The following is a 24,718-nucleotide window of genomic DNA, read 5'->3' on the forward strand; positions in this document are numbered from 1 at the left end:
ATATATATATATATATATTCCCTTCCTTTTTAGTGGGTTACGGTTTCTACCTTTAGGTTAGTTAAGATGGGTTTTCCTAAGCAAATGAGATGAATATAACTCAAAAAGATTTCACCGTACACATTGTAAAAACTAAAAAGCAAATGGAAAACATACACGTGTCGAGAAAATTTTATTCATGCATACTTTAACATTATAAATGGTATTTTATACATTTGTTCATGAACTTAAAATTTTTAAATTTAACATGTTGTCTTCTTAACTTAAAGGGTTAATTATTAAAATTAAAAATTTAGAGAGTATTTTACTAAACCACGATAAATTTAAAAACAGGATAAAACTCTATTAAAAATCAAACCATTAAAAGTTAAATGCAGTTCCAATTGGTAACAAATACTACGGGAAATAAAATTCCTTTGTTTTAGAAGAATTATATGGTATTTATTTTACTTTATCTCTTATTTCAAGCATTTATTTCTTTATTTATTACTATTATTTGATTTGAGATGTGAAAGATTTGAATTTTACATTTTATAGTGCAGCTAAATATGAAATTACTGTTAGTATATCATATGTCAACAACTATAATTTTATTATTATTATTATTATTTTATTATTACTGCTCTTATTATTATTATTGTTATTATTGTTATCATTATTATTATTATAATTATTAATGTGAAAACAGTTATTGTTTGTATTTGATTTGGGCGTCAATCTAAGTATGATTATTATTCTCATGGTAGCAAAATTCTGACATATTATCGTAATCAGTTGTAAAAACTACAAAATATACATCGATAACAAATTAATATATAATCAATTTATGTACGATATTTACTATTGTCTAATTAATATCATATCTATTGGGTTTTCATAGGAACCGATAAAAATTATATATTATAGCTTTATTATAGTAACTTTATTTATCCTGTGTTGTTTTAGCGGAAAAATGTATCATGATTGAAAACTAATAGCGAAATGTAAGAAACAGTATAAACAGAGAAATTTATATAATCTTTAGGTTTTTTATTTTCTTTTTGCTTGGAAATAGAATCTTTAGCTTGTAGCATGTAAAAGCATTCTCTGTTTTTTTTTCCTCCGTTATTTTCAAAAAAGAAAGCACCAATATCATCATTTACTATTTAGAAAAGTACGTCTTTGACGTTTGTTTATTAAACGTGAAATGAAAAATGAAAAGTAGCAGTGTTTTTGTTTTTTATTTAATTATTATATGTTTGCTTACAGAATTAAAAGAATCTCAGTTTTATCTGTCCCACACAATATATAGAAAATGAAAAAAAAAAAAAGTGTTTTTTTAAGAAAAAGAAAAAGGCGTTTCAATCCTAGCACCTCTTAATATTATTTCACGAAATGAATGCGAAATTTACATATATGTTTTTGATAAGTTCATGTTCGCCTGATTTAATATCGAATTTAATGATTACAATCACATTATTATCACTAATCAATCTATCTTGAGTTTTTGTTGTTTAAGCAATTGAATTATAATGTTGAACAACACAAGGTTGGAAAGAAGCAAAATTAGATATTGTGCAAGCTTGTGAATTTAAATCACTTGAAGATCTAAGATTGAAGATTGAAGATCAATCAATATATCGTTTTATAGGTTTATTCTAATTCTAGCGTGCATTGATTTTGGATCTCATGCTATCATTTGTTAATTTTAGGTTAAGGCTTTTGCACACACATATAAATTTCACATTCTTCCAAAATATTTTCAAATTAACTTAAAACATTATAATTGATTTTAAATTGGTTCAAATCATTTTATATATTCTTAAAATTGATTAAGAATTGCTTCATTAACATTTTTGTATGTTAAAATAAAAATTGGACTTATGGGAGCAGAAAATAGGTGTCACCAGTCGACCGATGACAGTGCTTTAGGAAGTTCACAAGTCGACCGGTGAATTTAAAAAATACTCTCATAAGCGGTCGAGCGGTGGTAAACTACAGGCCAATCGGTACTGTTCAAATGGTGAAAAATCTGACCGTTTGACAGGGAGTTCAAACGAGCAAATTAACTTGTTTATTTCCTATTTAAGACCTTTTTGAGGTCCAAAAATCACAAGAAATGATACATAGAGTGTTAGTATTTATGCCCTTAGAAATAAATGTAACAATGTTTTGAGACATTTGGACTATTAATAAAGATTTATTTATTTCATATATCTATGAATTGTCTTCTTTACATTCATATCATTTAAATGTATAATAAGCAAACTGGAAGTCTAAAACTGTCATTCTAAGTTTTTAGATCAAACATGTAATGAGAAGAACATCAAACTAAAGATGATAGCCTAAATAATCTGATCCACAATCAAGTGAATAAAGTTGGGTGCTTTATTCTTGTTAAGATTGTTATGTTGTCTACTTCCTAATGGCGACGACTTATCTTGATCGTCGGAGGTGGGACTCCATGGGTAGAGACATTGATATAGTTCCTAGTGGTGGCATCTATATTGGATCGGATAAAAGTTAAATTGTTTTAATTAATAATTTCCGTTTGAATAAAATAATTTACTTTTAATGAATTTATGTGTCATCTTAATCCTAAGATGAATAATAAACCCCTATGCTTGACTTATATCCTTTGATATAGCAAAGGGAGACATCCTGATATTATGTAAAAGTGCGCTTACCGGTACGTTAGAGGTTTTACTCTTGTATGCGTAGATTTATTATTCATAAATAAAAATTCTTAGCTCTTATAAAGAGTCAATGATGTCCTCTTATGACATTATTCAAGGATTTGAAAACATGACCGCTCAACTATTAGACTACTTTGTGTTATTTAATAGTTTACTATTTGTATTGGTATAAATAGTGGTTTTTTTTATGAAGTGGTAATGGTATATATGATAAATATAATTGGCAAGGTAAAATGGAACTTGACCTCAAGTCTATTATGGATATCCTATGGGGATAATACAGTAATATAATGAGCCATGGATGAGAGCTAATTGGAGCTTTGTAAATATAATTATGTGATGAACTTATCGTTGAACAAGTATTGTCGTGATTATAAGAGCTTGATTTATATATGTTCATCGGGTCCTAGCTAGCTCCTATACTTTTCTGATACAATACGACACATTTCCTACATATTGGTAACTTATGTTATTTATGTAAAAAGTTTGAAGTCAAATGTTAAGATCGGTGGTTAATTCATGAGTAATTTATCAGGTGAATTAATTGTTAAATCAATTCTAGATAAATTGGTTGAATTATTACTTTGAGTTTTATTTTACATGGGAAGACTATTATATGATTGTTTTAATCAGGTAACTTCTATATTAGGTTATTTAAATTAAAATTGAGGCTCTATGTAAGTTTTTTGTATTGAATAAATTTGAAAAACAAGTTTTCAAAATAGTACCGGTTGACCCGTGACGGAGGCCGGTCGACCAGAACGTAAAAGTCAACACAAATATTTTTCATGTTGGGACCGATTGACTGGTGGTTTTATAACTACAGTGGACTAGTTGACCGATCATAATTGCTTATGTGGAAAAATTGACTCAATGGGATTTGTTACGCGATTTGACTTTGAAAAACTTAATTATTGTGGGAATATGATTTACTACTCTACAAATAACCTAGTAAGTCCCATTATTCATTAGATCATGACTTTTTGGGGGCTATTGGTAAGGGTTCCTGAGAGGAAAATGTTGATTAAGTCTCAAGATCAATTTTTCCTTTGATTCTCTTGTGGTTGGAAGAATTAGTTCAAGATACTAAGGGGAGATTATACGACGTGTGCCCACTCGCACTCCGATCGTGGAAATGAGAATAACAAAGAAGACCAGTTGGTTGAGACTCTTTTGATTGTTGTTTAGAATGCTTTGATCTGTTAGATGAGATGCTTCTGTAATCTCTGAAGGTATGATTAAATCTTTGATATTTATGTTATATAGTATCATGAACATGTTCATAGTTGACTTTAATATTGTTTAAAGACTTTTAAAATTTCTATGCGCAAAACGTTACCGTTTTTCCTACAGAGAGCTCTTACATTGTCTCAAACCCAAAGAATTTCTAAAATGTGCTTACATAATCTTCATCTTCTCTAAATTCTCCCTTGATCTTTATAAACACTCTTGAGCATACCTTGAATTTATTTTTTGGTAGTGTGACATTATCATCTCCTAGTCTCATTTCTTGTGTAAAATCTTTCTAGGAGTAAGATTTTGAGTGCCTTGTTAAACATCTTTGAAATTCTCATTGAATCAATTAAGCTTTGTGAATTTGGATTAGGTTGGTTTGTCGATCTCCGGAGAAAAATCGACGGTTCTAAGAGGTCGGGTGAGTCTCAGATAGAAAGATCCATCGGTTGTAAAGTGGATTGATCGTGCCGGAAAGACAATTAGATAGTGGAAGAGGTTGAGTGACAGAGTAGCTCAGCAACAATGGATGTAGGCAATTTTTGCTAAACCACTATAAATCTCTGGTTGCAAACTTCTCTCGCTACCTCTCTTTAATTTATTGAATTCTAAGCTTAAATTGTGCATTTGATTGTTGATTGTCTTCTAGAAATGAGAATATTTGTTTTCCTTGAATTGAATTGAGTGCTTGTTAAATTACCCATACAGTGTTTGATAACATTACCGTGTAGATATTACTTTCATTAATTGTTGATATTTATGCTAATTCTCTAATAATTGTAATAATTTTTAAAAAAATTAAAATACCCAATTCACCTCCTCTTGGGTAGCTTTTCTTGGAATAACAGATCACATATCTTATTGATTATTTAATTGTGTTAAAGGATATATTAGTGATTATAAATTAATAAGATTCCTAGTATTTTCTATTTTTTTTTTTTACAAACTATGTGGTTTCTATATTACTAAGGCAAATCAACTGAAACAATTAAGACTAATACATCTGAGAATAGCGCCAAAGAAAACATTAGAATTATAGAAGGCAAAAGGCCCGTTTGGTTCATAGTTTGAATAAAAGTTTAATTTTTATGAGAGAAAGCATTGTAGTAAAAAGGATTGAATAGTAATTCGAACCTATGAAACAAATAGGGGCAAAATTAACCAATATGTGAGCTACCCTATTATCATATCAAGAAATAAAGCAAACACTAAAAAGTAAACTGAATTGTTTTTCATTTCATTCTTTTAATAGGTAAGTAAACACGAACAAGTTAATAAATTTAACACATTTTTATAAGAAGTTTTTCTAGAATTGACCCTTAAAATTTAATGCGGAATCAATATTGTCCCATTTGTTTAGTATTGTCTCTTTAGCTTAAGTTGTTAAGTTGATCTATTCTAATAAAAAGCTTTATGATGAAGGAGATTAATAATAGATTGGTGACTATTATAGAAGGGTAGTTATGCACTTTTCTCTCTTAATAATATTTTAATTTCCAAACTCATTATCTTTATCCAATTACATTACACTAAACAATGGAGTTTCCTCTGCTAGGGTTTTGTTTTCTCCTTTTCTTTTTCTTCGTGCCGGCTTAGGGGTAAGTTCAAAGGGCCACAATCCAGCGCGACCCTCAGACAGTGCGCCGGACTCTTGGCCCCATGGGTGGGTGCCTAAATGATGAGGATTGGACCCTTATGGTGAAACTTTGAAGGCGTCATATTTTGATGGAGTGGTATGGGTTTTGAAAGGGTTTCCGGTGTGCTTTGGGCAGCGGGCGCTGGGTGCCTATGTGCACCGGCAAGTATGAGCCCACGACGGATTGGTCTTCTCAATATCTTGCTCCTTTTGAGGGGGTTTGTATGTGACTCGATGGTCGAGGATGATGGAGGGTGTGGGTGACTGCGGTTCTCCTCGCGGTTTGGGGGTGTTTGGGAGCTCCAGTGCCCGGTGGGTGTTTCGGTGCTCCTATGCGTGGTAGGGGTTTCAGATCTTTGGGGGCGGTGGCTCCATTGGCCACGAGGCTCTTCCTTTTTCCGGTGGCGAGTGGAGGCAGCGGTGGCTCGACTGTTTTTCGTCATCTTCTCGTATCGTTTGGTTCTCTACTGCATCCTCGCTCATTCGTGGTGGTGGCCGGCTTTTCTTAGAGTTCTGATTGGTGTCATTTGGGTAACTCTTTGTTTTAATTTATGTGTTTTTCAAATAAATGCAGTGATGTTTTCGACATTCAGTTTTAGGTTGTTTATGTTGTTTTGTTAGCTTTTCGTTGTAATAACAGAGGTGGTCTCCCCACCTTACGGTGTTAACGCTATGGTTAGTCTGCATGACATGTCCCTTTGTGGTGTTGGGGTAGGGTTAGTGCTTTTGCTCTTTCGATTTTGAATGATCAGAGTTATCTGTCGGCTATTGCGACGTTAGTGGTGTATTTGAAAGTGACAATTTTGTGCTTGAATAGGTGTATGCCTCTTTAGTTTCCTCTTGTTGGAACTCGGTACACTTGTTACCCCCTTGATCGTTTCAATCAAACCACTATAACTAGAGTTGGTCGTTAAATACACTTGAGACTTTTACGTCTGAATTAGTGATTGTTATTTTCCTAATTTGGAATGCATTTCCCATTTTAAAAAAGAAAAGTTACAGTATATTATGGTTTAGTAAAGATACCTTAAGTTTGGAGGCATAAATCATTCATAAGATAGGTCTATTTCGGGTAGGGGAAAAAAAAGATAAGTCTAGTAGGGGAAGAAAAGAGATAGGGTTTATTATGTATGGGTCATGCATCTTTGACTTGGAATGCTTGTTACTACTTGATTTTGCTTTTCGGACAATAATACAATTAGTTGGACATTTGTAAAATAAAAAAAATGGTTCGGAAAAGTATACTTTTGTAATGAAAAAAAAAAAGAAAAAGAAAAAATTATAGCTGCGTGCAAAACCAACAAAGGATGTAACATTTTGAAAACATAATTTTGAGGGTTGTTTTAGCTGTGTACAAAATTCTTAATTAGAAATTATAATAAGACCAATAAATTATGTATAACAGAATAAGCATATTATTTTTGAAGTCTGAAAAATACATTATAAATTTACTAAATTGGTTATTATTATTAGTCTCCATGTTCGCTGTGGTTGGATTGGCTTTAATGATTTTTTTTATTATTTTGTATTGGGGCTTTGTTTCCGTTTAATGGTATATGTTTTGATTAAAATAAAGGCGGAATTGTTTTTGCTTTGTTGGTGTTGTCTTTTAATGTGTTTGAGTTTTCGTTTTGTATTAACGAAGGTGGTCTCTCCAACTTCTAATTGTGGTTATATGTCTAACCCGTAAGAGTTCACTCTTTGCATTGTTGTGTGTGTCTGTTGTGTGGATGGTGAACTTTACACTATAGTGTAGTGACTCTTAATCAATCGAATGCTTACTTCGATTATTGAGGTCTTATAAAAAAGAACATTAAAAAAGAACATTATGTGAGCTCATTCTTAGTGTGTCAAGATGTTTTCTTTTTTTAAGCTTCCGACGTACCTACTACCCATTGAGCATTATCAGATTATGCTGGTGGAACTGGTCTTCATGGAGAGTTATGCCTTGTATTACAAGATAATTCACATTCACTTACAATATTTTATTATCTTAATTTGAATGAAATTTTCCTTAAAAAAAATAATTCTAGTATGTTTACTAAACATCTCCTAAATAATTTTTTTATTATTATTACATAAGATCTTGCATTGAAATACAAAATATTCCTTTTTCTTCCTCCAACAAAATATTTTACTTATCTACTTCTAATTTTGTTAGATACTCGACGCATCTCTTGTTAACTCATTCGAATTATTTTCCTATGAACTTTTGTAATCGTAATTAAATTTAAAATCTATCATTCCAACTTCCAACAGGGGAAAAATAAATAAAAAAAGTCCGTCCAAAAATAGTGAAACAGTACGGAAAATCAGCGGGACCCACTCCCTGACACCCAAAATCCCTTTGGGAAAAAACCGGGGGGCCCACATAACCAAGCCACAGAAGAGAATGCGCGTGCGCAACACGCTCCTTTACGGAGTCGCAGGGCGAGCGTGGGGGTGGAGTGTTGTTTGGTTGTGTATGAGAGTGTGAGCTGTGGGGGTGAGTACTGGGCCCCACCACCCATGTGCCCTCCTCCTGTCTCCACCAGCTCCTGCCGCTCAATGATTAGAGCTCTGTTCCCCCTTCTTCCTCTCTCTCTCTCTCCTCCCTCTCTCTCTCTCTCTCTCTCTCCTCTACTCCCAACCCAAAACCAAAACCAAAACCAAAACCAAAACCCCGGACACACCACAACACAACACACAGAAAAACACAACTACCTCTCGTCTCTCTCTCTTCGAAAACGCACAACTCAGCAGCCTATCTTCAAAAAAACCCGAATTTTGGAATTCGGAGAGGGTGATTTGCTTGGTTTGGTTTTAAGTTAGACTCGAGAGATGTCGAATTCCGACGTCGGGGCGAGCAACGGCGTCAATAACGGCGCGATAATCGAGGTCCAGCAGGGGCAGCAGCCGATGGCGCTGGCGACGGTGAATAACGGCACTAACGGCGGGAAAAAAGGCGACGGCGGCAATAACGGCGCGCTGGTGGTTAAGAAGCCGCCGTCAAAGGACCGTCACAGCAAGGTCGACGGCCGAGGACGGCGCATACGCATGCCGATCATCTGCGCCGCCAGGGTTTTCCAGCTCACGCGCGAGCTCGGCCACAAGTCCGACGGCCAGACTATCGAATGGCTCCTCCGCCAGGCAGAGCCCTCCATAATCGCCGCCACCGGGACGGGGACAACTCCGGCCAGCTTCTCCACCGTCTCCGTCTCCGTCCGCGGCGGAGCCAGGTCGTCTCTCGCCGCCTCCACGACTTCCTCCTCCGTCTCGCTCGAACACAAGCCCCTTCTCGGACCCACGCCGTTCATCCTCGGGAAGCGCCTCAGGCCCGATGAAGGCGGAGTTAAGGACGGAAGCGATGGAAACGACGGCGTTTCAGTGGTTGGAGGCACCGCCATGGGGTCGATGGTCGGTTCGGCGGCGCCGGCGGGAGGATTCTGGGCGCCGCACTTCGGGCAAGTCTGGAGCTTCGCTGCGGCGGCGGCTCCGCCGGAGATGGTGGCGCAGCCGAGCGTGTCGCAGCACCAGCATGCGGCGACGTCGCTGTTCGTGCAGCAGCAGGCGATGGGAGAGGCGTCGGCGGCGAGATTGGGGAATTACCTTCCCGGACATCTGAATTTGCTAGCGTCCTTGTCGGGTGGGCCCGGGAGCTCCGGTAGGAGGGAAGACGATCCTCGTTGAGTGAGAATTTAGGGTTTTTCGGGTGGTCGTTGACGGCGGGGGGGTTTAATTCCCTTAGTATATATAGATATGTGTATTGCTTATATCGCTTCTCGTGTGCTGGGGTTTGAGACGGATTTTTCTTCTTCTCTTCTTCTTCTTCTTCTTTTTCATGGTTCTTAGGGTTAGAGTTGGAGAAATTAGAGGTCGGCTGCCGAAATTTGGGGGGAATTTAAGAAGCGACGTATGTGAATTGAATTGCATTTAATTTAGGGTTTTAGGGATCAAAATTGTTTTTTTTTTTTTTTTTTAATTAGGATTTTTGAGGGGGTTTGTTTGGAAAGAAGAGAAAGGAAAGGGAGTGAAGATAATTTGGATTCTGGTTGAAGATTTCACTGTTGTTGTCGGAAGGGTTTCTCTTTTTCATCTTTTTCTTTTCCCCGGAGAATTCCAAGCCTCAAAGACATTTGGAATTTTCATCAAGTTGAAGTAATTATATGAGAATATCAGCTAGCGCAGAAGATTGTGACAATTGAAGTGATCATAGTAGTAATTACTGCAAGGCTCTTTGGTTGAGCTGAGCAATTGGAGATTTTGAAGATTATTAGGTGTTATTGTTATTGTTGTTAGTGGTTTTGAAGATAAGCCGTTTGTGGAAATGTCTCTTCCACAAATGGGGGGGTGTGCGTGCAAAGCTTTTTGGTTGTTGCAGAAATATCCACATGCTGAAGAAATTGGAGTTTTTCACGTGTGGTTGTGCTTGGTTTTCATTTCTACGCCCAAAAAGTTCCAAAAAAAAAAAAAAGTTGCAGAAAAAATACCCTTCTTAGCAAATTGCAAATTGCAAATGGTGAATGGAAAATCACAGCAGAATTGGGACTGTTATTAAAGAAAGAAGATTGCTCAATTATCTTGACACGGTAATTAAAGAAAGAAGATTGCTCAATTATCTTGACACGGTACCGGATTGCTTCTTTGCTCTCTCTCTCTCTCTCTCTCTCTCTCTGTCTTCCGCTTCCATGCTCTATGTTGTTGGTTCTAATGATATTGAAAAAAAAAAAAAAAAAGGTGACTGGTGTGTGAAAGATGAAAGATAAAAGAAAAATCTTTTAATCCTCTCTGCGAGTCTTTCTTTTTTTTTTGGGGAAATTTGATCCGTATTCTATTAGCCATTTCTTAGAATTTATCAGCGTGAGAAATAATAATGTGTTTTCTTGTATGTGAGTGGATTGTTTTTGGGTGCAATGTGGTGTGAATAAAAAAAAAAAAAGAAAAAAAAAGCCCATATGTTTTTCTGAGTTCCTTGTTGTTTTTGTGCCATTTCCATTACTCAATGTATATATGAACTAATTATATTTTGCAAGCCATTCGTTTGATCTGCAATCCTCATTTGGAGTCTGTTTAACTCGTTTGTACCCTAGTTGACTTATTATATAGTGTGCAGAATTTTTGCCAATAATTTTGGTTGTGAATATAGAACAGTTTTGGGTGAGATGATGCAGCAGCATATTTGGTTCCTCTTTGTGATTGAAATACGGATAATGTAGTTGGATTTGCATTTTGTCTTTATGCAAGTCTACGTTGTATTTAATGCATTTGTGTGATTTTAGGTTTGCTTTTCAGTATTCAGTATCTTGCAATTGCATATGCTGCATGAGAGTCCTTTGTTAACAGACCACGTTTGAGTTAAATGATGATGCCAAAATGGAATTTCATTCCATTCTTGATAGTTTGATTCATTGGAGAGATTTAGGCTCCATACATTTCACCGATCGAGTTACCGATTTGAGTTTAGAATTCGAATTTTGCTACAGTAAAAAACTCTCAGAAACAGTCACATTTAATTTTTTTATTACCGTAAAAAACTCACATAAAGTCACGTCGAATCAGCATCATTTTTTAGTCCGTTTGATGATCCGTTGCTACTCAGATTAGACATTAGTCATTTCAAACACAATTTTGGCTTCTCTCTCTCTCTCTCTTAAATGCTTCCGTTAACTTTCATGTTAGCTTTACAGAATTATTAGAACCGGAAAAGTTGCTAGGCACAAATTCTTGCATTTGACAAGTGAGGTTGAATTTTACCATCATTTGCATATTCCTCTTGTGTGCATGCATTGTTGAACACCTGGAAAAAGAAAAGAGAGGTATCAAATTGTCTATATGGGCAAGCTGAATTTTCAACCTAAATTTCAGCTTTCACCCAAAGTGCGAAGAGAAGTGTCTTTTTGTTACAAAACTTGTAAAATTTCTTGTCTGCATCTGTAAAATTTCTGTGTGATATGCCCAAAATGGGTGGTGGTTAATTTCTTTCTTGCTATTTAGGGTGAATGTGGAGGCTCATAAAGCCAAGCTATTTTACATGCACAAGCACAAATTGTACTCTTCTTACAATATTAAATTATTGCGTAAGAAAGGTCAGGACCGGACCCAATAATTGAGGGGTCCACTAATTAATTGCCATGGTGAAGAGTTAGGATGATTTATTGATTTTTGGGGACCATCTTAAAAGACTTGATTACGTTTCACAGGTTGAACTCTGAATTGGAAACTGATTCTTTGAGCCCACAATTTCCTAGTAGGGGGACCTTTTCTGTCATGGACCTGGGCCATAATAAATGGGCAACGTATTTCAACCCATTTGTGGGCTCTTCTCCGCCATTAATAACATCCAACCCAGGCTTCTCATTGGTCAGCCGAGTGCATTTACTTGTTGGTAGTTAATAGTTAATGCTTGCATGATTTTTTTTTTTTTTTTTTTTTTTTTTTTTTTTTTTTTTTTTTTTTTTTTAAAGTTTGGTTAGTAGAGAGTGGAGTAAGGGTGTGTTTAGGATTGTTTTTAAAACTCTCAAAAGCATTTTGCATAATAAATAATGCAATTATAGTGTTTGATAAAAGTGTATAAAACATTTTGCACTGTACCTTTTTAGTTATTTTGAGAAGTCAAAATGTGAGGGTCTATTTAGTTCGCTGATTCGAGTTTTTAATTTGAGTTAAGATGTGACTTTATGCGAGTGTTTTTTTACTGTAGTAAAAAAGTTAGATGTGACTGTTTTTTAGAGCTTTTTACTGTAACAAAACTCAAATTTTAAACTCAAATCGGTGAAATGAACGGGGCATTTTCTTTTTGTTTTTGCTTTAAGTAAAAGTATTGTTTTTATTAAAAGCACTACAATTTTTTAAGAGTAAAACAACCCTAAATTGGCCCTAAGTAGACGCGATAGATTGTTCATGAGCTTGGACTTAAAGATGAAAAAAGATTTGATTTTTAGACCAATGATTGAAACAATGTTAAATCTTGCCTTTTTGGGAAAAAAAAAAACTCGAAAAGTTTCTAGAATGTTATGGAGTGTATTTGCGTCTGCAACAAGTTACTGTGTTTGAATGAATTATGAAAGAAATTAACAGGATAAGCCTAAAGCTTAAAAGAAGTTCTGTAACTTCTTAAGAATTAGTGGATGAGATGTTGTTAAGGGTGAAATGGCATTCAAACTTAGAGTTAGCTAAAAAATGATGACATTTTTTGAATTAAGTAGTTCAAAATAACAACCACCTTGAATTCTCTAAAAAGGAAAAATGATCACTCATCATCTTCATTTTTCGTTCTATAAGAAAAGTTACTCTATACAACAATCTGCTTAACTTCTCTTTAAAACAAAAAAAAAAAAAAAACAAACAAAAAAAAAATCTTCTTAACCATTTTCTATAATATTGTAACCTTTTGGTAGTGTTAAATTTATTTTCATAAAGGGTACGATACCAAGAGTTACAAGCTTAATAACACCAAACTTTATAAACTTACTTTTTTTTTAGAGAAAGAGGAAAATAGGCCAAGACTTGATATGAATTAAAATTAATAGGCCAATAGTTTACATAAGTTAATAAATAAGTCAAATTATTGTTTTCGTCCATAATTTGTCTAGTTATAAACCATAACTTAACAAGTTATTATCCATAACTTATCTGGTTATGAACCATAACTTGACAAGTTTGTTCATAACTTATCTGGTTATGAATCATAACTTGACAAGTTATGGCCTATTAATTTTTATAACTAAAAATTGGCCTGTATACTTTCTTAAGCTTTTCATATTGGCATATTTCCTACTATTTCCGTTTTTTTTTTTTTCTTGGTTCCTATTGTGTAGGCACACATGCGGTCCAAGCTTGTGTAATGAATGAGCATAAGAGTTAAGACAAAGGATGACAAACAAACAGTTCAGGAAAACAAAACACAAATTAATGTAGCTGTTCATCCATACTTATTTAAGCCTTTTTTTTTTTTTCTCTGAAAGAGCGAGGCAGAGACAAATTTAGTCTTTTAACACATTTATCAATTTAATTAATTATTGAAATGGTCTAATTAATTGTTGAAATGGGTCTACATGCTTTAGAAACGTGTTGTAACTTTAAAGCTATACGGACACTACAAATCTATGCCGTGGGTTGATTTATGCTATTGAGATTTTTTTTTTTTTTTTTTTTGCGTGCAAAGTATGACTTAGAATATTATATGCACCCTAATAGTATCATACTAAGATATTGGTAGCGGCCATCGATGACTTTTGGTATCCTACTATATTACTTAGAGGTGCTGTTCTGTGATGCTAAAACTTCCAGCAACAGACGATAGCCGACCGAGGATAGCTAGTCGACGATTGCCGGTATCCTATTGTGATTTTTTTTTTTTTTTTTTTTTTTTTTTTGTGCATTCACCAACCGAAGACCTTCGTATCTTGCGGTGTTACCAGGAAAATGAGACAAATACCGTATTAAAGAGTATGAGTTTACATTTTCACCCTTTATTCTTAACTAAAATGGGAACAAATATCATTTTTAATCAAATAATTATATTAATAAAAATGGTATTAATTAAGAATAAAGAGTAAAAATTTAGACTTATATACTTTAATAGTAAATTCAATAATTTTCTTTATTATTAACTAGCTATTAAAATAGGTCAGGCTAAACAGATTAGTCCGTGGTCTAATCCCTGGCCTGATTTGTGTGATTGTTTTTAATATTTCTATATTAAATGTACAAGTTGGTACACCCCGTACGTATAATGCTCGTTGGGTTATTGGTCTAGGACGGACGACACCATTTTATAATTTTATGTTGCAATATCACAGAGAAAAATAGATAAATACTTTTTAAAATGCGTTAGTCAAATAATTATATTAATAAAAAAATATTATTTAAAAATAAAAGATAAAAATTTAAATTTATGTATTTTAAAAATAAATTTAATAAATTTCTTTTTTTTTATATTCGCACAACAAAAAATAAAGAAGTCATCAAAACTGACAATTTTTTTTCTTTTTTTTTTGTGTGTGGCTATTTGAAGCTTTATGGAAAATAATTTTTTTATAAAAAAGATGGATTTGATTTGTAGTTCATTGATGATGGATTTGTATCACTTCAAGTCTACGGTAACTGCACGACAGAAATGAAGGAAATGACCATCTATGCCCTTTTTAGATACCCACGTGCAAGTCAATGTGTAAAAATCTATATGCAACATGAGAAGTTTACCATCGTTTTCAATTGGACAAATTATGCAACTCACTTTTAAATTTAGTGGAGAGAGAACTACTTTTTCGTACCCCATGTTCTTTAAAAAAAATCATTTGGGTCCTTTTTATTTTTTACATTATTAAAATAGTAAGTCGATTTTCTAAAACATCTCATTTTGGTAACTTTTAACCGCTTTTTAGGACATGCAATCTCTATTCCTTGTTTTCCTCCTTTTGATTTTAATAATCCAAAATTAAGAAAATAGATAAAGGAAATATAAGTAAATATTATCCTTGTGTCCAAAAATGAATAAATAATATTTTCGGTATTTTTTCTTTAACTGTAGATCACTTACATAAAAGTGGTAAAAAATGAGTAATAGACACTCTATGTTTAAGAAACTAGCTACAGGGTACAAAATGATGTTATAAAAAACATGTAAATACCATATTAATATTATTCCCCACCATTGCTGCAAAACAAACTTGTGGTATCGTAACATTTCCTAATATTATGTGAATGTCATAGTTGATGTGTCAATTATAAATTTAACATTTAAGTGTATAAAATATTCTTTAATGTAATGTTATTTGTTGTGCCAAATTTTTTATATGTTATATTTTGAGGTAAATTGTTCACTAAATATAGCATACGAAAAATTTAGCATTTGAATGTTATTGGTTGAAATATTTACTTTTTTATGTAATCATTACATTTTTTACACTTTTTAATTATTTTAAAAAGAAATATTTACTTTTATAACTTTTAAAGCTTAATGATTATGAGAAAAAGTATATTTAGTATTTCAAATAACATTATGTATTGGTGTAAAAGTGAAAACAACATACTTTATCACACTTTTTAATGTTTGTTGGGGTCCGGTAAATTTGGAGGGTCGACGTGTCGGGAGTTAACACGCGTAGGCACGTGGTTGGCTAGATCCAAATTAGGCCGAAGACGCATGTCCTAGGACCCTCTTAGTTATCGAAAGGACGAAAATGCCATACAAAATATGTTAGAGAATCCACAAACACAAATAAAAGAACTCTGGCGATGAATAATACTGGGAGGTGCGACCAAGTAGTCGATGGTGATGGAGAAAATGAGGCCGAATGTGCCTTGATAGAACAGTGTTGCGCGGGCTGCTCCAGGGGCGAAGATGGTGACTCAAATGGTGGATAAGGCTTGTTGGAGTGTGAGACTGAAGTTGGTGAGGTGGATAAGTCTCTAGTGAAGGGAACTCCAAGAGTAACTTTGAAGAACTTTGTGATGGTGGTGAAAATAGATTGAAAAGTGTTTTGGGAGAGTTTCCAAACTATCAACACTTAAAAGCTTTGAAGAACTTTGAAGAGCTTGAAGAACTTCAAGTATCTATAGCAACAGACTAGAGAAGTATTACGGAAGGGAGAGAAAGTGATTTGAAGAGAATGAAAGTAGTGGCTGACGAATGCGGGCTCAAAGGATGAAGGAGATGAGGGGCGCGGGCTTAAAGGCTTCAGGTCATCTAAAATGAGGAAGATGAGGGTATTTATAGGTAAAGTTGGTAAGATTTTCACGGCAACTCTGAAGGTTCGTACGACGCGCTCTGATGAATGCCTGCATAAGCAATCCCGATAGAGCAAAGCCATCTGACACATTTTTGGAGTTGAACCAGAGATTGGCCGAAAATGGAATGAAGACTTTTGGAAACTTGCTCTAAGGGTGAATCAGTGGCGCTCTGAAGGAAGCATGTATATGCGATCTAAATGGAGCAAAGTCACCAGAAGCGTTTAGTCCATAAATGGAAAAGAAAGGTTCATAGTGGCTGCTCCGAAGCCCAATCTGCGACACTCTAACAGAGACCTACATACGCATTTCCCTTTGGAGCAAAGTGGTTAGGTGACTTTCTAAATTGACAAAGAAAAGATCTGAAAATGGAAAGACTTGGAGGCAAAGTTTCAGATTTGAAGCTGATGTGAAGAGTTTCAAGGTCTGAAATTCTCAAGAGTGTTTGACTCAACTTTGTGCTCCGTTGACTTCCTCTTTCAGAGGTATGATCGCATGTCAAACCTTGTCAGAGATGGTTTATATGATATAGGCTCAGCAACCGTCAAGTTAGCTATGAAATGAAAGGTGCTCCAAATGAAGCTACTCTAATGGTGAGTATGCTCCAGATGAAAGCTGTTCCGGGTGAGGTTGCTCCGAAGGGTGAGCATGCTCCACGTGAAGGTTGCTCCGATGGTGAGCTAGGTGAGAAGAATTCCAAAGGAATGATGCTTGACATAGAAAAGGCTCCATTAGGCATAGTTGGATTTGAAGAGGATGCTCTAGGAGACATGTCTGTCATGGAGGTTGCCTCCATTAGGCACGTCTGGTGCGGGTAGAGCCTCTGTCAGAGTCAAAACACTGAGAATCAACCTTGACGAAGAGGAAGAGGTTCTAAGGCGTGGAATTAAGAATTTTGGGCTTCCAAAAAGAGATGAGGTAGGCTTTTAGGAATTCTCCATCATCTATTTGTATTTAATCTAATTAATTCTGAAAATCCCCCATGCGGGATTCAAATTGGATCGAATTAAATGACAAACATGCCAATTTGATCACACGTGGCCCACCAAACCACAACCCATAGGAGTTCCATGATTGTAGCTTAGGTCCACGAAGCGAGACCAATAGCGTTGCATGACGCCATGGTTGGGCCTGGTACAAAATCAGGTATCAAAAATGTTAAATATACAATAGGCATTAGCATTTGTATTAGAGATGTTCTTGGTATTAATTCCCATCGCTGCTGCAAAACAAACTCGTGGTAACGTAACATTTTTCTAATATTATGAAAGGGGGTGGTTCTATCGACCCCATTTTTCCTCTCTATACTACCTTTTAACTACACATCCTACATAATTTTTAAATGATTTAAATTTTCTTTTTCTACACATCATGTCATTCAAATATTATCCCCAACTATTTTCATAAAATTATTAAAAATAGTTTTATTTGCAGCCACCTCTTTACTCTCCACACCCCCTTCCAACACACACCTAATATAAATAAATTTATTACTTTAATATTATCTTTTGTTTATATCTCTTTATTTTTCTTATATTGAAGTTGGGCATGGATTGTTTATTTATTACTTTATTTATTTCTTTATCTCTCTTATTTATTCATTACTTTAAAATATCCACACCAATCAAATTGTCAAGGAATTATTCAATGAATTGAGTGTATTTTGTCATTTTACTTATATAATTATGATGGTTTTGACTAATAATTAATGCATAATTAATCAGAAAAAAGAAAGGTAGGTAAAAAAAATATTACATATTCATTGAACGAGTGTACTACATAAGCAAAATGACGTGGTACACTCAGTCCATTGAATAATTCCTCCAAATTGACTCGTTTAGAGTCCGCCAATATTATATGCAGTGCAAATAGATATAAAACCTCATAGTTTTGTAAACCCTACAGGTTGAATTTGTGTTGTACAATCGTTAAACTTTTTTCAAATAAAAATTTTATCTCAGTATGTTTTGACTCGAGCAATGAGTTTATTATCAATTATGATAACTTAAATTTTTCTTAGCTTGATTAAGTGGTCTCCTTAACTTTACATGTGCACTCTCTAATAACAAGAGAAACTATATTACATATAAAAGAAAAAAAAAATATTCACTACATATAATTTGGTAATATAAGATGTGAGGTGTGTGGTGAGAAAAAAAAAACCCTTTATCACTAGTTTTTCTTTTATAATAAAATTTAATTATATAATTAGTCTATTTTATCATTTTTTTAACAGTCATTTTGTAATTAGAAATATAGTTTAAGAGAGGTGTGGATAGGGATGTTCATCCAATCCAATCTATTTTAATTATATAACATTCAATCCAATAAAAAATCAATTTTTAGAAATTCCATCCAATTCAATCTAATTACTAGTGTATCATCCAATCCAATCCAATCCATTCCGATTGAGGTCGGTTTTGATTGGATTGGACCAATCGGTTTTGAGCTTGCGCTTTTTATACAATTTTTTAATTTTTATTTTCATATTCAACTTATTTTTTATATATTTTTAACATAATTTAAATGCTATAGTTGAAAAAAGAAACAAGACCTTGAGCCCGTTTGGTTAGATGATTCGTTCTCTGATTCGAATCATAGTTCATGGTTCGCTGCAGTATTTTCTCTCACAAAAAATACACGTAAATCGAAAATGATTCTAATCTCATGGTTCTAATCCATGAACCAAACAGGCTCTTAACATTCATTAAAAATATATACATAAACTCCAAATTACAAATGTAAAAGTTGATTAAACATCCAACAAACAACTATAAAAAAAACCGACGTTAGGTGCCAAAAGTATAAAGAAACAAACATAGAAAGAAAACATAGTCTAATTATTTAAATGTGCATGTCTACTGCTCTTTTTGATGATGATCCATAATAAAAAGAAAACATAATTCATTTTTTTTTTATTTTTTATATAATATATAAAGATTGGATTGGTTTAGATTGGGTGTTTTGGAAGTAAAATTAACATCCAATCCAACTCAAGTCGGTTTTAAAGAAATCACATCTAGTCCAATTCAATTGAGGTCGGTTATCCATTAAAAATAAATTAGATTGGATTTGTCAGTTAATTGGATCCTATGAACACCCCTAGGTGTGGAGAGTAAAAATGAGTGTGTGTGTGTGTGTATAGAACACCGTTAAGAAAAATAAGGATACTCAAACCCTGTTTGGTATGAGGGTTCTAGAATCGGAATCATGGTTCCGGTTTAAATCAGTGTTTGTTTACAAAAAGTAAAAAGTGCTTCTAGTTCGACTCAACAAAATCAGTGTTTGTTTTAGATGGTTATGGTTCAAGGTTTGAACTCTGATGTGATGTTTTAAACCAGAACCATCCTGGTTCTAAACCACCCTAACCTCTTGTTTTGGATGGTTCAAATTCCTAATTTTGCAGAACCATGATTTAGACCTAAAACTAAAACTAGAATCACCTTAATTTGAACCCTTATACCAAACGAACCCTAAGGTTGTGTTTGGTAGGAGGGTTCAAATAAGGGTGGTTTTAGTTTTAGAACTAGAACCATGATTTATGGTTTGAATTTATGGTCCAAACCATAGTTCTGGAACCAAAATCAGAATTAAAAGTTTAGACCATCCAAAATCAAGGGGGAGGTGGTTTTATTTTATGTGATAGTTCTAGTTTAAAACATCACATCATGATTCAAACATTGAACCATAACCATTCAAACTAATATTGGTTTTCAAAAACCATTTTTTACTTTTTGTAAACAAACAAAGGTTTGAACTAGAATCACAGTTCTAGTTCTAAAATCCTCATACCAAACGCAACATTATGCCTCGTTCATTTCATAAATTTGAGTTTTCAATTCCAATTTTGCTATAGTAAAAAGCTCTTATAAAAAATCACATCTAACTTTTCTCCTACAGTGAAGCGCTCACATAAAATTACATCTCAACTCGAATCCGCGAAAGACTGTGGCCTCGTTCATTTCACTGATTTGAATTTAGAATTCGAGTTTTACTACAGTAAAAAGCTCTCAGAAACAATCATATCTAATTTTTTTATTATAATGAAAAACTCTCATATAAAATCACATATCAACTCGAATTAAAAATGAACGAACTAAACGGACATTGTGTTTCTTCTAAATTTAGGAGCTCAAATAGCACATTAGAAAAAAGTAGTTGCCCCCATGCAGGATCGAACTACAGACCTTCAGTTTACAAGACTGACGCTCTACCACTGAGCTATAGGGGCTATTCGGTAGGCGCAATTGGTGTTTGCTACTTGCCAATGAAAAAGAAGCAAAAAAGGGTAATAGAAAGACGCCAATAGAGAGAGAGAGAGAGAGAGAGAGAGAGAGAGAGACATCAGAACTCAGAAGTAGAACGGAGAAAAAATGGCGTCGTCGAAAGGAGGAAGCAGCGGAAGTGGAAGTGGGGGATTGGAGAAGCTGAGTATTGAGCAGCTGAAGGTGGTGAAGGAGCAGACGGATCTGGAGGTGAACTTACTCCAAGACAGCCTCAACAACATCCGCACCGCCACCTCCCGCCTCGACCTTGCCTCCACCGCCCTCCACGACCTCTCCCTCCGCCCCAAGGGCAAGCCCATCCTCGTCCCTCTCACCGCCTCTCTCTACGTCTCCGGCTCTCTCGACGACGCAGACAACGTCCTCGTCGACGTCGGCACCGGCTACTTCATCGAGGTCTCATTTTCTCTTGATTTTTCTGTGTTGATCTTTATCAAAATTCGGTTTTGGAGTTGTACTAGGGTTGCTATTGATTCTGTGTCAATTGCAGAAAACAATGGCTGAGGGCGAGGATTATTGTGAGCGGAAGATCAACTTGCTGAAATCGAATTTCGATCAACTTGTTGAGGTGTGTTTATGTTTCCTTAAACATCGAATTCTACAACCTCCTGATTTTCTTTTTTTTTTTTAAAGCTAAATAAATGCGAAATGTCTAAATGAGAGAAATCTAAAGAATGAGATAGTGTGAAATTCTGAGCTCTTCATTACAGATTTCTTCAGTGGATAATCTAGAAGTTGTGTTTTTTTTTTTTTTTTTTTTGAATTTCAAGAGATCATATTTTTTATCCAAAGTAGGCATAAGAGCTAAATCCTACTAGGACTTCAAATCTCATGTTACAACTTATCCGAGACGAAGACCACAATCTGAAGTCCCTGACAAAGTAGTTTAGAACCCGTTTTAATGCTTTTCAGTGAGCCTCTTGGGGTTTTGCATAAATTGTTATACCCTGTTAACACTAGGCTATTTTGGGTCTAGTTATCGTCACATAAATGCAGTGCCCTCTCAATGTTCCTATACAAGTGTGGATAATCTAATGGATCACTCCCCATATGTAGTCAATTTCAATCCGTGTGCCGTGGGTGCAATTACCGACTTTGCATATCGAATTTTAGCCGTACATAATGAACCCATAATGTATTTATTTTGAGACAAATGCAATCCTACAGTGGTACGTTTTACCTGTATCTCCAGAAAACTTAGTAGAACTAGAAACAAACCCAAATGACTGTAATGCACCATAAAGTTTCTTAAACCAAGCTCTTGGAACTTGTTTGTACCGTATAGGGATTTATGCATCCTCTGCTCCAAACTTGGATTTTGAGGATCTTCAGACCCTGCTGGTTGAGTCATGTACACTCCTTCCTATAAATGTCCGTTCAAGAAGGCATTATTAATGTCTATCTATCTAACTGCCACTGTCTTGTTAAAGCAACAGTGAGTACCGCCCTTGTAGTGGTAGGTTTTCACAAATGGAGTGAAGGTTTCATTAAAGACAAAACCCGCAACGGTATCTCCAACTGTATTTTTTGACCTGTCCACCTCAAGACCTGAATGTTCTTCCTCTAACCTCACTGAATTACCTGTACCTGTACAAGGAGCATAAGAAACAGCTTAGGATGTATTAAGTCTGTTGGTGTCAACTGCATTTCCTAGGAGAGTAAGATCAGCAGGATCAGTTGTGGGATTGGGAACTGTTTCTGGGATTGGGTCAACAGCACTACAGCAAATACAAAAATAGATTGAGAATGTATGGGTATGTTTTGAGGAAGTCTTACACATGATGGAGGAATAATAGTAGATGGATTGATTTGTGTAGGAATGTGATTGGATGTCTGAGAAAAAGGGAAAAATATTCTCATCAAAGATAACATCTCGGGAGATAAACACACGACCATCTTTATAACACTTGTGCCTTTGTGATTGAAACTGTTACCCAAAAATGTGCAAGTGGATTGAAAATGGAATTTATGAGCATTGTAGGGCCTCACATTAGGGAAAACAAGCAATTGAAAGACTCGATGGCAGTAATCAGGTTGGATATGAAAAAGTTTTTTTAAAGGGGATTGGCCTTGTAATACAAAAGTCAGTGGTCAACGTATTTGAAATAAACACTAAAGCTCTAAAGCTTCATCCCAGTATCTAAAAGGCATGGAAGCATGTGCCACGAGAGTGCAATAATAAGAACACTCTTCGGGGGGCTTAGTGGATTTATTGTTCATCAGGGAGCTGAGGGGATTAACTATTTATCTTGAATAAGTAGATTTTGCTTGGAAAGTTTTCTCTCTATTATCTTTTCAAGCTATGATGTATATTCCTTTCTGTATATTGTCTCGTGCTTGTAAGAAAAAGCATTATTGTTTAGGGCAAGGAAAAAAATGGTCTAGTTCTGGCCTAAGGTGCTAATGCATTCATTTCTTCGTACTATTATGGAGTTTGGATTTCGTATTTCACTGGCATCAATTTTTTGTTCTGAATCTTCTGTGTGATCTGTTCTGATTACGAATTTATTAAATTTGAAATGCAGGTTGCTTCTAAGAAGAAGAGCATAGCGGATGAAGCTGGCGCGCTTTTGCAAGCAAAGTTGAAGCAGTTATCTCCTGGTGCACAATGAGTCGATGCATTTATAGGGTTTATAATTTTCAATTCCAAAAATCCAGTCACAGTGATGTTTTAAAATGGTTATCCACCTGGATACATATATTTTTGGGATTAATTCTCCCCTTTGTTTAGTCAATCAAGTAAAAAAAAAAAATCCCATGATCCAAACCCTTAAATCAAGTTGTCCTTTGAATCTAGAAACACAATATACTTGATTAACCTTGTTTTTGGATTTTAATCATCCCTTTTTTCTTTTCTTGCCCCAGCTGCAAGTAGGATAGCCTTTTTTGAATACCATGAACATGTTCAAAATTTCAGTTATGAAATTCTTGTTTTGGACTTTATGTTTTCTTTTGGGTTTTGCAAATTTTGTCAAAATTCTTGCACAAGATTAACTTTGTCCAAGTTGTTTGGCGGAGAGACAAGGTTATTAGTTGGTGGATTGGTTAATCACATTATGCAATGCAATGATTATGAGAGAAACAATGGCTCTGGGCAAACATAACGCAATCATGTGTAGTAAAGAAAAGTAAAGTTTCTTGGCTAAAAAAGCTGAAGAAGAACAAACTCATGCACATAATCCTCCATGTGTAAATGGTGATTGTATTGGCAAAACACGATGAATAGTATTTTATGTAATTATTTCAATAAAATTTGAGAACTAACTAGCTCTGGAAAGGCTTTAGTTACACCTTATTCAATGAAAATAGTAGAAAATAAGTCAATATGAAAAGCTTAAGAAAGTATATAGGTTAATTTTTAGTTATAAAAATTAATAAGTCATAACTTGTCAAGTTATGGTTCATAACCAGATAAGTTATAGACAAACTTGTCAAGTTATGGTTCATAGTCAGACAAGTTATGGACAAAAATCGTGAATTATTGACAATAACTTATCAAGTTATGGTTCATAACCAGATAAGTTATGGATAAAAACAGTAATTTGGCCTATTTATTAACTTATGTAAACTATTGGCCTATTAATTTTATTTCATCTCAAGTCTTGGCATATTTTCTTCTTTTTCCCCTTATTCAATACCACATGGTTGTTGGGTAACTTGGGTTGGGGGGCGGGTTGGGGCAATTAGATCATCCCCGGTTGCATAGAAACTGCTCAAAACCAATACAGTACATATTGAAAAGCATTTTTTTTAAAAAAAAAAAAAAAAAAAAAAAAAAAAAAAAAAACAAAAAAACAAAAAAACAAAGATCAATAAAAATGAAGGCCTTATTTGCGCTTGTGCATAATCTGTATTTTATAAGCAAGCAGGAAAAGGGAGCTTAAGCCTGTTCACAAATGTCACTGGAAGAGAAATCGTTTCTCAGCCTTTCAAAGTCTCCGATTTTCAAGCCTTTCCTTCGAGCCATATCCAAACGGACTAGATATGGAGTGTTTTCGGGTGAGGCTGTGATGACAACAGCAGTATTGTCGTCGGCAAAATTAGAAAGAGCTAACATGGTTTCTGGTTCAGAACCTGCTGAAGCATCCACTATAAAAATATGGCTAAAATGCCCTACTACTAAGCCTTCTTTATGAAGCCGAAAGCAGGACACAAAAGTTGACAGATTGATCCTATATTCC

At 34.7% G+C, this 24,718-nt stretch overlaps 2 protein-coding genes and 1 non-coding gene across 3 annotated transcripts; 2 read left to right on the forward strand and 1 right to left on the reverse strand.

The window, feature by feature from the left end:
• Window positions 1-8,364: 8,364 nt before the first annotated feature.
• On the forward strand, window positions 8,365-10,643 carry LOC21388262 (transcription factor TCP7). The gene has a single exon (XM_010098488.2). It carries the CDS (start codon window positions 8,365-8,367, stop codon window positions 9,211-9,213), a length of 849 nt encoding a protein of 282 aa, XP_010096790.1. The 3' UTR covers window positions 9,214-10,643.
• Window positions 10,644-20,413: 9,770 nt separating this feature from the next.
• TRNAT-UGU lies at window positions 20,414-20,485 on the reverse strand. Its single transcript has one exon. It is a non-coding gene; the product is annotated as a tRNA-Thr (tRNA).
• A 79-nt stretch (window positions 20,486-20,564) lies between these two features.
• Window positions 20,565-23,471, forward strand: LOC21388263 (probable prefoldin subunit 5). Its single transcript, XM_010098489.2, has 3 exons — window positions 20,565-20,933; window positions 21,028-21,105; window positions 23,063-23,471. The coding sequence occupies exons 1-3, from the start codon at window positions 20,628-20,630 to the stop codon at window positions 23,147-23,149; spliced, it is 471 nt and encodes a 156-aa protein (XP_010096791.1). The 5' UTR covers window positions 20,565-20,627; the 3' UTR covers window positions 23,150-23,471.
• The last annotated feature ends 1,247 nt before the right edge of the window (window positions 23,472-24,718 follow it).

Source organism: Morus notabilis, unplaced genomic scaffold (genome assembly GCF_000414095.1).
Source record: "Morus notabilis unplaced genomic scaffold, ASM41409v2 Scaffold820, whole genome shotgun sequence".
NCBI classification, from domain to species: Eukaryota; Viridiplantae; Streptophyta; class Magnoliopsida; order Rosales; family Moraceae; genus Morus; species Morus notabilis.

Bases quoted from the DNA above. Each gene is read 5' to 3' on its own strand.
- LOC21388263 (XM_010098489.2), top strand. From the start codon at position 20,628: ATGGCGTCGTCGAAAGGAGGAAGCAGCGGAAGTGGAAGTGGGGGATTG. The intron at 20,934-21,027 runs GTCTCATTTTCT...TGTCAATTGCAG, and splicing joins GCACCGGCTACTTCATCGAG to AAAACAATGGCTGAGGGCGA. The intron at 21,106-23,062 runs GTGTGTTTATGT...TTTGAAATGCAG, and splicing joins ATTTCGATCAACTTGTTGAG to GTTGCTTCTAAGAAGAAGAG.
- LOC21388262 (XM_010098488.2), top strand. From the start codon at position 8,365: ATGTCGAATTCCGACGTCGGGGCGAGCAACGGCGTCAATAACGGCGCG.